The 14,167-nt window shown below is 42.8% G+C and overlaps 1 protein-coding gene across 2 annotated transcripts in view; it reads right to left on the reverse strand.

Annotated features, from left to right (window-relative positions):
- DAG1 (dystroglycan 1) overlaps positions 1-14,167 on the reverse strand; it is a 71,005-nt gene that overhangs the window by 14,471 nt on the left and 42,367 nt on the right. For both annotated transcript variants that reach the window (XM_028124445.2, XM_028124446.1), the window contains exon 2: positions 5,312-5,693. In XM_028124445.2, the coding sequence (XP_027980246.1) occupies positions 5,312-5,587 (276 nt within the window). In that variant the 5' untranslated portion in view covers positions 5,588-5,693. The remainder of the gene's footprint in view (positions 1-5,311; positions 5,694-14,167) is intronic.

Here is a 14,167-nt window from a genome sequence, read left to right on the forward strand (position 1 = left end):
ATGCACACAGGTCAAACAAGGCTTGGGCACGTGGCCAGGGCAGCTCACTTAGAATGAGACTTACTTTTCGATCTCTTCAATAGACTATTACGACTGCTTAGTCTGTGGCAAATACTGACTTAGTCCATCACCAACCCCCATGCACATCCCCTGACCAGTCACAGCAAGAAGCACAACCACACTATCAAATCTCATTCAATCTCAGGACAGGACCCTGCTCTCCTTGTGAATCCTCATTAGGTAACTCGACCACGTCCAAAATGGTTAGAAGACCAACCCTCACCTGGGAACCCCACATGAGACTCGGACAAGCTTAGTCTCACAGGCTTTGACAATCCAAAGCAAGTTTACAGGGGTCCTGAAGGGGTCCTCATTCCCTCTGCCAGCCCATAAACATCTGAGGAGCTACTATGTGATGGGAGTCAAACATGCAGACTAACAAAAACCAAGAATTTCAAGTACAGAAATTTGCTAAGAAGATAACATAAGGGTTTTGTGGGAAAGCTGCTTTTATCAGGGTGGAAGGAAAGGACTCAAGATGAGCCTGAAACAGGTGACAGGACCCCGGACAACAGAAGAAAGTGTGTGTCAGAGGCCAGGGTAGACCCTGAGCTTGGCATGTCCATGGGGCAAGAAAGAGGCCAGTGTGGCTGGGACATGACATGCAAAGGGAAAGAGGAGACAGAGGAGGCCAGAGGCCAGATCACATGGGCCTTGATCCTAAGTGCAACTCAGTAATGGTTGGGGGAAGGCAGGTGTTAGCAGATTTAAGCTTTACCAAGATAAGGACAACTCTTGCCTCAGTGTGGAAAACAGACTGAGGGGAGGGAGGCAGCCTGGGAAGAGGCAAATAAGTGGTAGCTTGGATGATGGTAGTAGTGATGGACACCATTTGGAAGTCACCTCAACAACGCTCCTTGGGACCAAGATCTGAAATATTCCTCACATACATAAGAATATCAGGCAAGTCATTAAAAGTCACATTCCCAAAGAATACTTAACGACCATGAGGGAAAAAAAAAATCAAGCTACAGTGAATAAAAAAAGGTAGGTTTAGGGGTGCCTTAGGTGGCTCAGTCGGTTGAGCATCTGACTTGGTTTTGGTCAGGTCATGATCTCAGGGTTGTGAGACTGAGCCCCGTGTCAGGCTCTGCGGTCAGCAGGGAGTTTGCTTGCAATTCTCTCTCCCTCTTCCTCTGCCCCTGCTCTCTCTGAAATAAATAAATCTTCAAAAAAAAAAAAAAAAAGTAGGTTTAAAAATATGTCCAGTATGGGGGCACCTGGGTGGCTCAGTTGGTTAAGACTCCAGCTCTTGATTTCGGCTCAGGTCATGATCTCAGGATCATGGGATCAGGCCCTGTATCAGCTACGTGCTTAGCAGGGCGTCGGCTTGAGATTCTCTTTCTCCCTCTGCCCTACCCACCCCCTGCTCTCTCTCTCTCTCAGATATTTTTTTTAAGATGTATTTATCTGAGAGAGTGCAAGCGTGAGCTGGGGGAGGGGAAGAGGGAGAGAATCCCCAAGCAGACTCCTCGCCCAGCATGCAGCCTGATGTGAGGCTCTCCCACACTGGAGACCAGAACCTGAGCCGGAATCAACAACACTCAACCGACTGAGCCACCCAGACACCCCGATAAATAAATCTTTTTTAAGATTTATTTGAGAGAGAGAGAGAGAGAGAGCATGCACACATGTGCACACCAGCAGCAGGAGAGGCTAAGGGAGAAAAGCAGACTCCCTTCCCTGCTGAGCATGGAGCCCGATGTAGGCTCACAACCCTGAGCTAAATCAAGAATCAGGGGCGCCTGGGTGGCTCAGTTGGTTAAGCGACTGCCTCCGGCTCAGGTCATGATCCTGGAGTCTCGGGATCGAGTCCCGCATCGGGCTCCCCGCTCAGCGGGGAGTCTGCTTCTCCCTCTGACCCTCTTCCCTCTTGTGCTCTCTATCTCTCCTTCTCTCTCTCTCTCAAATAAATAAAAAATAAATAAATAAATAAATAAATAAATAAATCAAGAGTCAGATGCTTAACCAACTGAGCCCCCAAGCACCCCAGACTCTAAATAAACGTTAAAAAAAAAAATTACCCTACAACCCAGCAATTGCACTGCTAGGTATTTATCCAAAGGGTACACAGATTCAAAGGGGCACATGCACCCTAATGTTTATAGCAGCAATGTCGACAACAGCCAAAATGTGGAAAGAGCCCAGATGTCCATCAACAGATGAATGGATGAAGAAAATGTGCTACAAATACAAATGGAATATTACTCGGCCATCAAAAACAATGAAATCTTGCCATTTTCCACTAGAGAGTATTATGTTAAGCGAAATAAGTCAGTCAGAGAAACACAAATACCGTATGATTTCACTCATCTTCCGTAGAATTTAAGAAACAAAACAGATGAACATAAGGGAAGGGAAGGAAAAATAAAATAAGATGAAATCAGAGAGGGAGAAAACCATAAGAGACTCTTAACTACAGAAAACAAACTGAGGGTTGCTGGAGGGGAGTTGGGTGAGGGGATGGGGTAACTGGGCGATGGACATTAAGGAGGGCACAGGATGTAATGAGCACTGGGTACTATAAGACTGATGAATCACTGACCTCTACCTCTGAAACTAATAATATACAATATATCAATTGATTTTAAATAAATAACAAAATTAAAATTTTAAAAATGAAAAAAAAAATATGGCCAGTATGATTCCAAGTCTAAGAGTCTGTGTGTGTATGATATGGACACCTCCTTATGAACACAGAAAATGATAGAAGAGTTCACTCTGAGTGGTAGGAACCACAAGAGATTTTTCTTTCACCCTTTTCTACAACACATATTTATATATCATTATTATAATGAGAAAATAAAAAAGACTTTATATAAATATTTATTAATCATGTTTCACATATAGGGAAACCAAAGGTCCAGAGATGAAGTCATGCTTTCTGATCTGATTTCCCACCCCACACAACCCTGATGGTAAGACTGTCTGGAACAAAGAGTCACACATTTTCATCTGTTTTTCTACAGGCTGATCAGCTACTAAATGGTCTGCTTTCTACAGATAAATGTGCTCAGATAAAATCCTGTTTTCCCAGTAAAATCTCTTTACTCCCCTGGTGAATAAGCCTGTTAAATATTTCTCTGCCGGATACAGCAAATACTGCTTGCTGAACTGATTCAAGGCACCTCTCGTCAAAACTAATCCATGTAAAACATTCCAGTGACAACTGGAACAAGGGCAACCACTACAGGTTTGGCTATTCAGAAGATCAAATTTGAAGGTGGACAAGAACTGTACCTCCAAAACTGCCACTCTTCTTTTTCTAATGGTCAGACTAGCCTCTGGCTTGCTGGGGCATTATGAAGATGACATGGAAAACTTCTACAAACTAAAAAAGCTCTGTGGAACTAAGCCAGGATCTTTAGAGTAATGACCGCCTCTGAGATCGGAAGGCCACCCTGAGAACAAGCCATGACCTAAAGAGAAGGGGGCCAGCAGGGAAAATGAAGGGAGCACAGGGAAGGTGCAGGTAAGGAGTGGGTTCGCCCAGATTCAAGGGAAAGCAGCATAGATCTGCCTCTCAGTGGGAAGAGTGGCACAGCATTTGTGACCATGTCTAATCTAGATGCCTGGGGCTTGTGGGTCAGAGAGGAGAAAGTTGGTAATAACCCACCAGAGGCTGTGTGTGCTTTGACGAATAAGTACAATGAAGTGTTGTTATACAAGTTACCAAGCCAGGCCTTAAGAGATTGGCAGCTTCCACTTCCTGTTTCTTGGAATCCAGCTAATTGTGCTGTGAGGAAATCCAAGCAGCCCAGGGAAAGGTCTACGTGGAGAGGAACCAAGGACCCTGACCAATAGCCCTGGCTAAGCTCCCTGTCAACAGGCAGAACCAGCTTGTCAGCCATGAATGAGCCATCTTAGAAGTTGACCCTCCAGCCCCATATGAGCCACTCTAGCTAGTGCCATGTGAAGCAGAAATGAGGTTTCCAGGTGAGCTCTGACTCCCTGAATTCCCGGCCACAAAACTGAGCAAAACAAACTGGGAGTTTTAAACCACTAACTTTTGGTAATTTAAACACACCAATAGATAACCAGAACACTATGTGTTTGCAGAAGTCTAAAGGCAAAAGAGATATAAAAACTACCATCACAAAGTACAAATCTTGGGATATTTTTAGTTCATTCTGAAGCCACACTTCTAGGGGAAGAATGCTATAGGACAACTATGGCCAAGAGCCCAATGTGGCCTACCACCTGTTTTTGTATGGCCTATGAGCTTAAAATGGTTTTTGCATTTTCAAATGATTGAGAGAAAAAAAATCAAAAAAAGATCTTTTGACATGTGAAAATTATATGAAATTCAAATTTTAGTTTTAGTGCTCATAAGTAAAGTTTTATTGGAACATGCTCATGCCCATTCATTTACACATTATCTATGGCTACTTTTGTACTATACTGGCAGGGTTGAGGAGTTGCAATAGAAACCACATGGCCTGCAAAGCTTAAAATATTTACTATCTGGCCCTCTAAGAGAAAGAGTTGACCTCTGCTCTAAGAGATGTTCATAACTTAAGGGGTACACCCTACCCATCATGTGGCCACCGTGCAAACGCACTCAGGATCCAGGGGAAATTCCAAGGACCCACAACCCCAGACAAAGGGATGGTGCTTCTTGACACAAAAGCTTCCTATTCACCTGATTTCCATCTCGGGCCAGCCAAGACATTCTTCTGTCACATGGGTCTCAGGTCCCCTTGTTCTCTGGATTGCTTCCCCAAAGAAGATGGGGCAAGGCTGAAGTCTGCATACTAATACCGGTTCTTAAGTGATCAAATACATTAGTAAACATACAACACCAAATGAAAGCAAAACTCCTATATTTACTTACACCTTATTTTATAAAAATAGGTTCAAATCATCTCAAAGTTCTATATTTCTTGGGTTTAACACCATGGTTAATGAAAGAAGACCTTTTTCTACACATAAGCCCTTCCATCAGACTTAACCCGATGACCATGAAAGTTTCCAAACCACAGATGTAAAGGCTTTTTAATGGTAACACCTTTAAAAACGGGAGCAAGAATAAAAGTTTAGATGCTATCCGGAGATATCTGGGGACCCTCTTGTAAGTATCAGTGGTTGTCCCTCTCTTATGGTAACTGCACAGGTCCTGGAAGAAGTGAGCTCAGAACTGCTGGAACTTAGAATGGAAAGCGAAAAAAACAAAAACAAACAAACAACAACTAAAACCAAAATGCAGATGAGAATTCTTCCCCATTCACATAAGCTTTATATCCAGTCTCACCTTGATGAGTTCTCCATTGGAGGCAATTAAATCCGTTGGAATGGTCACTCGAAATGAGCGCCCAACGACAGCCATGCCATCAGGAATGCCCACCACTGTGGGAACAGCCTCGTGAAGGTCTGAGAGCACTGAGTGCATGGACGCCTCGAGCTGGTTCTCCCAGTCCCTGCCGGCCTCTGAAGGCCAATGGGAGTGAGCCACGGCCACAGAAAGCAGAAGCAGAAAGGTCTTCCCCCAGAGGGGGAGCAGCAGCGAAAGGCCCGCAGACATCCTCATCCCGGCCTGGGTCTGCTCAAGCCGACAGTCTCACTAAGAAAGGAGGCAAGTGACTTGGTCCCAGAGCTGGGTCTTCACCCTCTGCACACCTGCTCCATCCCAGGGCCTGAAAAAAAAGACAGTAGACTCAGACTTTAGCCGACCCCATGGTTTCCAAGTTGTACACGGCAGTTACTACCCCCTAAGGTTAACAAAAACATTTACCCTGAGGTGCATCAAGTCTCACCCTGTGCTGTCCAGTACAGAGGGACCAGCTACATGTGGCCATTGAGCACTGGAAATGTGGCTGGCCCATTAAGGGCAAAATACACACTGAATTTTTGAAAAGTTAGCATAAAAAAGGAATGTAAGATGTTTCCTTAATACTTTTAAAATACTGGGCGCCTGGGTGGCTCAGTTGGTTAAGCGACTGCCTTCGGCTCAGGTCATGATCCTGGAGTCCCGGGATTGAGTCCCACAGCGGGCTCCCTGCTCAGCAGGGAGTCTGCTTCTCCCTCTGACCCTCTTCCCTCTCGTGCTCTCTATCTCTCATTCTCTCTCTCTCAAATAAATAAAATCTTTAAATAAAAAAATTAAAAAAAACTTTTAAAATACTGATTACATATTGAAATATTATTTTGGATATAAAATATATTATTAAATAAAATGTTAAGTAAATAACCACATTAATAAATGACAAAGAAATGCGTTAAATAAAATACATTACCAAAATTAATTCCTTATTTTTATTTTTTCACGTGGCTACCAGAAAATATTAAATCACATGCGTGGCTCACATTATATTGCTGTTGGGCAGTGCTGCTCTAGACCTAACTCTCAGTTATAGCAAACACAGGAGTCATGAAGACACAATCAGACAAATCTAGAATATGGGACCTTCTACAAGATAACTGGCCTGGTTTGTCCAAATACTGACACCCCTAAACACAAGCGGGCTGTTCTAGATTTAGAAACAGCAACCAGAGGTAGTGTGTGCATCTTGACTGGATCTGGATTTACTTAAAACAAAAAATTAAAAATTAAAAAACTTCAAGAAACAAAAAACACATAACCCCAGCTCCAAAAGGAGTAATTGGGGAATTCTGTCTCTGGGCTGGAGATTGGATTTGTGAATTTTCTTAGGTGAGATGATAGTAGTGTGGTTCTATAAAAGACTGTCTTTAATTTTGAAGGATTTAGGGCTGAAGTATCAAAAATCTCTGTAATTCACTTTGAAATGTTTCAGGGGGAAAAATTTTTTTTGTATATATAGAGACCAAGCAATGTGGATAATGTAACAATTATGAAGTCTTAAAACAATGCTCTTGGGGCACCTGGGTGGTTTGGTTAAGCACCGTTAAGTGTTCAACTTTTGATTTTGGCACAGGTCATGATCTCAGGGTTGTGAGATCAAGCCCTGCATCTGGCTCCACGCTGGGCATGGAGCCTGCTTAAGATTCTTTCTCCTTCTCCCTCTGCCTCTCCCCCGCAAAACAACAACAACAACAACAACAACAAAAATGCTGTTGAAGAGACTAAAAAACCAAGTATTTGCAAAGACAAGTTCAGCAACTGCTCACTCCTCACACCCCAAGCACTAATCGTAGGACCTGTTTATGAAACCCGTATTTGCAAACTCAGTGCCAGTGAACACAACTTATTTGGCCTCTCTTGCTCCCCACCCCCAAAAAGAGATTAGAATCCTGCACATTGTCCCTCATACTCCTGACTGGCTTCAGTGCAGGCAGCTCAGAACGCCTGCCCTGAGGCTGAGAGCCACACAGATGTATTGTGGGACTTGCTGGGTGTCCTCAAGGTGACCAGAGCAATTTCCCATTCTAGAAAAGAAGCAAGCCCTGCCCTGAGCCAAGCTGCTGAGGGGCCACATGGTATTTTTTTGACTGGGGTAATGCAAAATAAATAATATTGCTAAAAAAAAAACCAGGTCACTGAAGTGGGCAGTATACTGTAAAGTCAATGCAAATCCAAGCCAATTCCAACACGGTTGGGTTTTTTTTTTTTTTTGCTATTGATTTTGCCATTCCTGTTCCTACGTTGTTTTTGAACTAAAATTCATGAGACAGCTAAAACCCAAGTAAAATAATTTTGAAGGCTGGGAGTCCTAGCTTACCAAACAAAGACTTATCATAAAGCTACTATATTTAAAGCAGCATTATAGCAGCAGAGTAGAAGTGGACTGTGGAACCAGAGGGAGAGCCCAAAATCAGCTTGCAAAGGAGCTGTTCAAAGGCACCAGGACCAGTGGCCATCTATGAAGAAAATTAAGTACAAATAGGGTCCTCCCTCACTTCTCCATCATAAATAAGATAAAACCCAGGTGAATTAGATATACAAATGTAAAAAGCAGAACTTTAAATTTTTTTTTAAGATTTTTATTTATTTGCGTGAGAGAGAGAGAGAGCACACAAGCAGGGGGAGCGGCAGGCAGAGGGAGAAGCAGGGCTCCCCGCTGAGCAGGGAGTCGGATGTGGAGCTAGATCCCAGGACCTGAGATCATGACCTGAGCCGAAGGCAGAGGCTTAGCTAAATTGAGCCACCCAGGTGCCCCCGATTTATAAGTATTTTTCTATGAAAATAACTTTATAAACAGCAGTTATACCTAGCCCTAGTTATTTTTTAAGATTTTACTTATTTATTTGACACAAAGAGATAGAGAGCACAAGCAGGGGGAGTGGCAGAGGCAGAGGGAGAAGCAGGCCCCCTGCTGACCAAGGAGCTGATGCAGGGCTCAATCCCAGGATCCTGGGATCACGACCTGAGCTGAGGGCAGATGCTTAACTGACTGAGCCACCCAGGTGCCCCAAAATTTTAGAATATAGAAGGGGGGGCGCCTGGATGGCTCAGTCATTAAGCGTCTGCCTTCGGCTCGGTCCTGGGATCGAGCCCCGCATCGGGCTCCCTGCTCAGCAGGAAGCCTGCTTCTCCCTCTTCCACTCCCCCTGCTTGTGTTCCCTCTCTTGCTGTGTCTCTCTCTGTCAAATAAATAAATAAAATCTTAAAAAAACAAAAAAAAGAATATAGTAGGTCAGGATAAGAAAGGATTTCATTTAACAAGACATAAAAAAAATAAAGCATAAAAGAAAAAAACTGGACTTCCACATCTAAGAAGATGAGGTAGACGTATTTTTCCCCTAGTTTCCCACTAAACACAACAAAAAATCCTAGACATCATATATAAACACAAGACTCTAAAAAGTCAAGAGAAGGCAGACCAGTGAGGCACCTCACTCAAGGAAAGACACAGTGGTGAGTTCCCTGGGTTTTCTTTTTCACTCAAACATCCCAGATTTGGAGCTGAAGATGCTGGCAACCCAGAAATGCCAACACGTGACACAAAAGAGAGTCCCAACAAAAGTCTGCTCTTTAGCCAAAGGAGCAGGAAGGGGGTAGCATAGCAAGACAGAAAACATTTAGACAATAACAGCTCTATTCTAGCCAAACACCACAGAAAAAACTATGGCCCCACTCCCACCCAAAGGCCAAAGGGAGAGCCTTAGACTTCCACCCTCCTGAGGCTGTAACAAGGCTCTCTAACATCCCCACTGGGGTGGTATCAGAGGCGGCCAAGTAGGGAGCTGGGACTTTTACCCCCACTGGCCAGGAACAATGCACCACCTGGCCCTACTCCCCTAGTCCCTCAGTGTCAGCGGAAACCAGACCTAGATTTCTAGGCCCATCCGAAGAGTAACAAGGAGAATCTCTCACTACCTGCGGTGCTGGTGTCAGAGAAGAACTAGTGTCAGAACGGTTACCACTGCTCAATGGTAAAGAGGGAAGGAGAATTCCCACCCCTACCCAGCAGTTAACAAACACTTCACGAGCCTTCAGGTGTCAAAAAAGGCTGAGTGGGGCAAACAAACAACAAAAAAAAAATCCGACTCTTAAAACAGAACAAACTGAGGGCTGCCAGAAGGGAAGTGGGTGGGAGGAGGGGTGAAACAGATAAAGGTGATTAAGAGGTACAAACATGGGGCCCCTGGGTGGCTCAGTCGCTTAAGCCTCCAACTTTTGATTTCAGCTCAGGTCATGATCTCAGCGTCCGGAGACCAAGCCCCGACCTGGGGCTCCGCCCTGAGCAGGAAGCCTGCTTCTCTCCTTCTCCCTCTGCCTCATCCCCATCCCCACCCCCACCCCCGCCCCGGCTCATACTGCTCTCTCTCAAATAAATAAGTAAATCTTTTTTAAAAAAGAGGTACAAACTACCAGTTATAAAACAAGTAAGTTGTGGAGATAAAAAGTACAGCATAGGGAATATAGTTAATAATATTGTAATAGTATTTGGTGACAGATGGTGACTCTCCACTTATCATGGTGAGCACAGAGGAATGTATAGAACTGCTGAATCACTATGTTGTCCCCCTGAAACTAACAGAATATTGTGTGTTAATTATACTTCAATTAAAAAAAAGGCTGAGTAAGGAACCTGGACTTCTACCTCTACTTCCCAGTAATCAGGCAGTACCTCTCTCACCCATCCCCTACCAGAGTTAGAAAAAGCCAGGTAAAACAGAATCAGAGTTTCAGAACAAAATACAAAATTGTTCAGGTTTCAATCAAAAATCACTCATCAGGGGTGCCTGGGTGGCTCAGTTGGTTAGGCATCCGATTCTTGGTTTTAGCTCAGGCCATGATCTCAGGGCTGTGGGACTGAGCCCCACATCAGGCTCTCTGTGCTAGGCGTGGAGCCTGCTTGGGATTCTTCTCTACCTCTCCCTCTGCTCCCCCTACCCCCCCACCCCCCACCCTTTCTTTCCCTCTCAAAAAAAAAAAAAAAAAATCACTCATACCAAGAACCAGGAAGATCTCAAACTGAATTTAAAGAAGACAATCAATAAATGACAATACCGAGATGACAAGGATAGGTGGAAAGTAAAAGAACAGAAAAAGACATAACATGCACACGTTAATTAAGAGAAAGTAAGAAAGTCTCTATCAATATCAGAAAAAGTAAACTTCAGAGCAAAGACAATTACCAGAGACAGAGGGAAATTATATAATGATAAAAGGCTCAAGTTACCAAAAATAACAATCCTAAATGTACACGTACCAAACAACAAAACTATAAAATCTGTGAGGCAAAAACTGATGGAACCAAAAGGAAAAATAAATCCACAATTCTAGTTTTGGAAAGTTCAACACCACACTCTCAACAATTGAGAGCAACTAGAAAGAAAATTAGCAAGGATACAAAAGAATTCAAAAATACCATCAATCAATGTGATCTAACCAACATTTACAGAGCCCTCCACCTGACAACAGCAGAACACACATTCTTTTCAAATGTCCACGGAACATGTATCCAAATAAACCATATCTGGAGCCATAAATCAAACCCTGAAAAACTTATAAGAAATTAAATAACACCAAATGTGTTCTCTAACCACAATGGAATCAAACTAGAAATCAGTAACAGGAAGATAATTAGGAAAATCTCCAAACACTCAAAAACTATGCAACATACTTCTAAATAATCCTTGGGTCAGAGAGGAAATATCAATGGAAATAAATTATACTGAACTGAATGAAGATAAAAATAATTTGTGGGGTATGTTAAAATTTGTGGAACACAGCTAAAGCAGTGTTTAGAGATGAACTTATAGCACTGAATCCACCAGAAAAAAAGGAAAAGTCTCAAAACAATTATCTTATGCTCCCGCCAAAATAACCTTTTTTTTTTTTAAAGGATTTTATTTATTCATTTGAGACACAGAGATACAGAGAGAAGAGAAAGCAGGAGCAGGGAGAGAGGCAGAGGGAGAGGGAGAAGCAGGCTTCCCGCCAAGCAGGGAGCCCGATGTGGGGCTCGATCCCAGGACCCTGCGATCATGACCTGAGCCGAAGGCAGACGCTTAACCATCTGAGCCACCCAGGCGCCCCTCCGCCAAAATAACCTTTAAAAAAAAAGGCAGAATAAACCAAAAGCAAGCACAAGGAAAGAAAGAATAAAGAGCAGAAATCAATGAAATTAAAAACAAAAATAGAGGGGTGCCTGAGTGGCTCAGTCGTTAAGCGTCTGCCTTCGGCTCAGGTCATGATCCCCGGGTCCTAGGATCAAGCCCCACATCGGGCTCCCTGCTCCGCGGGAAGCCTGCTTCTCCCTCTCCCACTCCCCCTGCTTGTGCTCCCTCTCTCGCTGTGTCTCTCTCTGTCAAATAAAATCTTAAAAAAAAAAAAAAAAATAGAAAAATCAATGGAAAAAACCTGATTCTTTGAAAAGATTAGTAAAATTGACAAATCTCTAGTAAGACTGACAAAAAAGAGAGAAGACACAAATTACCAATATCAGGAATCAAACAGGATATCACTATAGATCCACAGATACCAAAAAAATAGTAAGTAGGAGGGGCTAGATCAGTTGGTAGATCATGTGACTCTTGATCTCAGGGTCCTGAGTCCGAGTCCCACATTGGGCAGAGAGATACTTAAAAAAAAAAAAGATAATAAAAAAGATCTGGGGCTCCTAGGTGGCTCAGCAGGTTAAGCGTCTGCCTTTGGCTTGAGTCATGATCCCAGGGTCCCGGAATCGAGCTCCGTGTCAGGTCCCTGCTCAGTGGGGAGGTCTGCTTCTCCCTCTCCCTCTGCTCCTCTCCCAGCTCATGCTCTCACTCTCTCTTGCTCTCTCTCAAATAAATAAATAAAATCTTTAAAAGAAAAAAAAAAAAGATTTGACAAATCAAAACAAAACAGACCAATTCCTTAAAAAAATACTAACTACCACAATTCACCCAATATCATACAAACAATTTCTATTAAGAAAACTATTAAGGAATTTGCATTTGTAATTTAAAAATTCCCAGAAAGGGGCGCCTCGGTGGCTCAGTGGGTTAAGCGTCTGCCTTCGGCTCAGGTCATGATCCCAGGGTGCTGGGATCAAGCCCTGTGTTAGGCTGCCTGCTCTGCAGGGAGCCTGCTTCTCCCTCTGCCTCTCTCTCTGTCTCTTATGAATAAAATCTAAAAAAAATAAAATAAAATGAAAAATAAAAGCTCCCACAAAAAGAAACCTCCAGACCCAGATGTCTCCATTACCAAATTCTACCAAATATTTAAAGAAGAGGGGCGCCTGGGTGGCTCAGTCATTAAGCGTCTGCCTTTGGCTTGGGTCATGAGCCCAGGGTCCTGGGATTGAGCCCCACATCGGGCTCCCTGCTTGGCAGGAAGCCTGCTTCTCCCTCTCCCACTCCCTCTGCTTGTGTTCCTCTCTCGCTGTGTCTCTCTCTCAAATAAATAAAATCTTTAAAAAATAAAATAAAATACAATAAAGAAGAATTCACTCTAATTCTATATAATCTTTCCCAGAAAGTAGAAGGGGGAACACGTCCCTATTCATTTTATTTTTATTTTTTTAATTTTAAGTAAACTCTTATGCCACACATGGGGCTTGAACTCATGACCTTGAGATCAAGAGTCACATGTTCTACAAACTGTGCCAGCCAAGCCAAGCGCCCCTCCCTATTCATTTCATGAAGGTAGCATTACCCTGATATCAAAATCAGACAAAGACAGTACCAAAAAAAAAAGAGGGGGGTAAGGATACAGACCAGTATCACTCATGAACAGACACAAAAATCTGTAACAAAACATTATCAGGGGTACCTGGCTTGCTCAGTCAGTAGAGCATGCAACTCTTAATCTCGGGTTTGTGAGTTCGAGCCCCACTGGGTGTAGACATTACTTAAAAATAAAATCTTTATCAAATAGAATTTAGCAAATAAAAAGAATTCTATAGGACCATGACCAAGTGGTACTTCTTCCAAGGATGCAAGGCCAGTCCAATATTTGAGAATCAATCAACGTAATCCACTATATTAACAGACTAAAGAACAAAAATCACATAATCATATCAACTGATGCAGAAAAAGTACCTGACAAAATTCAACACCCATCTGTGATAAACACTCAGAAAAGAAGGAATAGAGGGAACTTTCTTGACTTGATAAAGAGCATCTACAAAAAACATACAGCAAACATTATACTTAGTGGTAACAGCCTGAATGCTTTCTCCTTAAGATCAGAAACAAGGCAAGGAGGGATGCCTGGGTGGCTCAGTCAGTTGAGCGTCTGCCTTCGGCTCGGGTCATGATCCCAGAGTCCTGGGATTGAGTCCCACATGGGGCTCCTTGCTCAGCAGGGAGCCTGCTTCTCCTCTCTCCCTCTGCTTGTGCTGTCAAATAAATAAAATCTTTAAAAAGAAAGAAACAAGGCAAGGATGTCTGCTCCTACACTCTTACTTGACATAGTGCTAGAAGTTCTAGACAACAATAAGTCAAGAAAAGGAAACAAAAGATATATAGGTCAGAAAGGAAAAAAAATTTTAAAAAAAGGAAAAAATAAAACTGTTCCTACTTGCAGATAACATAATTATCCAGGCAGAAAATCCCAAGGAATCTACAAAGCAAAATCTTAAAATAAGTGAGTTCAGCAAGATCACAGAATACAAAATAAACATACCAAAATCACTTGTATTTCTACATGCTAGAAATGAACATGTAGACACCAAATTTAAAATATTGTAATACCATTTCAATTACTCAAAAAATGAATACCTGGGTGCAAACCTAACAAAACATATACAGGATTCAT

This window comes from Eumetopias jubatus, unplaced genomic scaffold (genome assembly GCF_037043125.1).
Source record: "Eumetopias jubatus isolate StellerSeaLion01/CBP00866 unplaced genomic scaffold, mEumJub1_p1.0 scaffold_1, whole genome shotgun sequence".
NCBI lineage: Eukaryota > Metazoa > Chordata > Mammalia > Carnivora > Otariidae > Eumetopias > Eumetopias jubatus.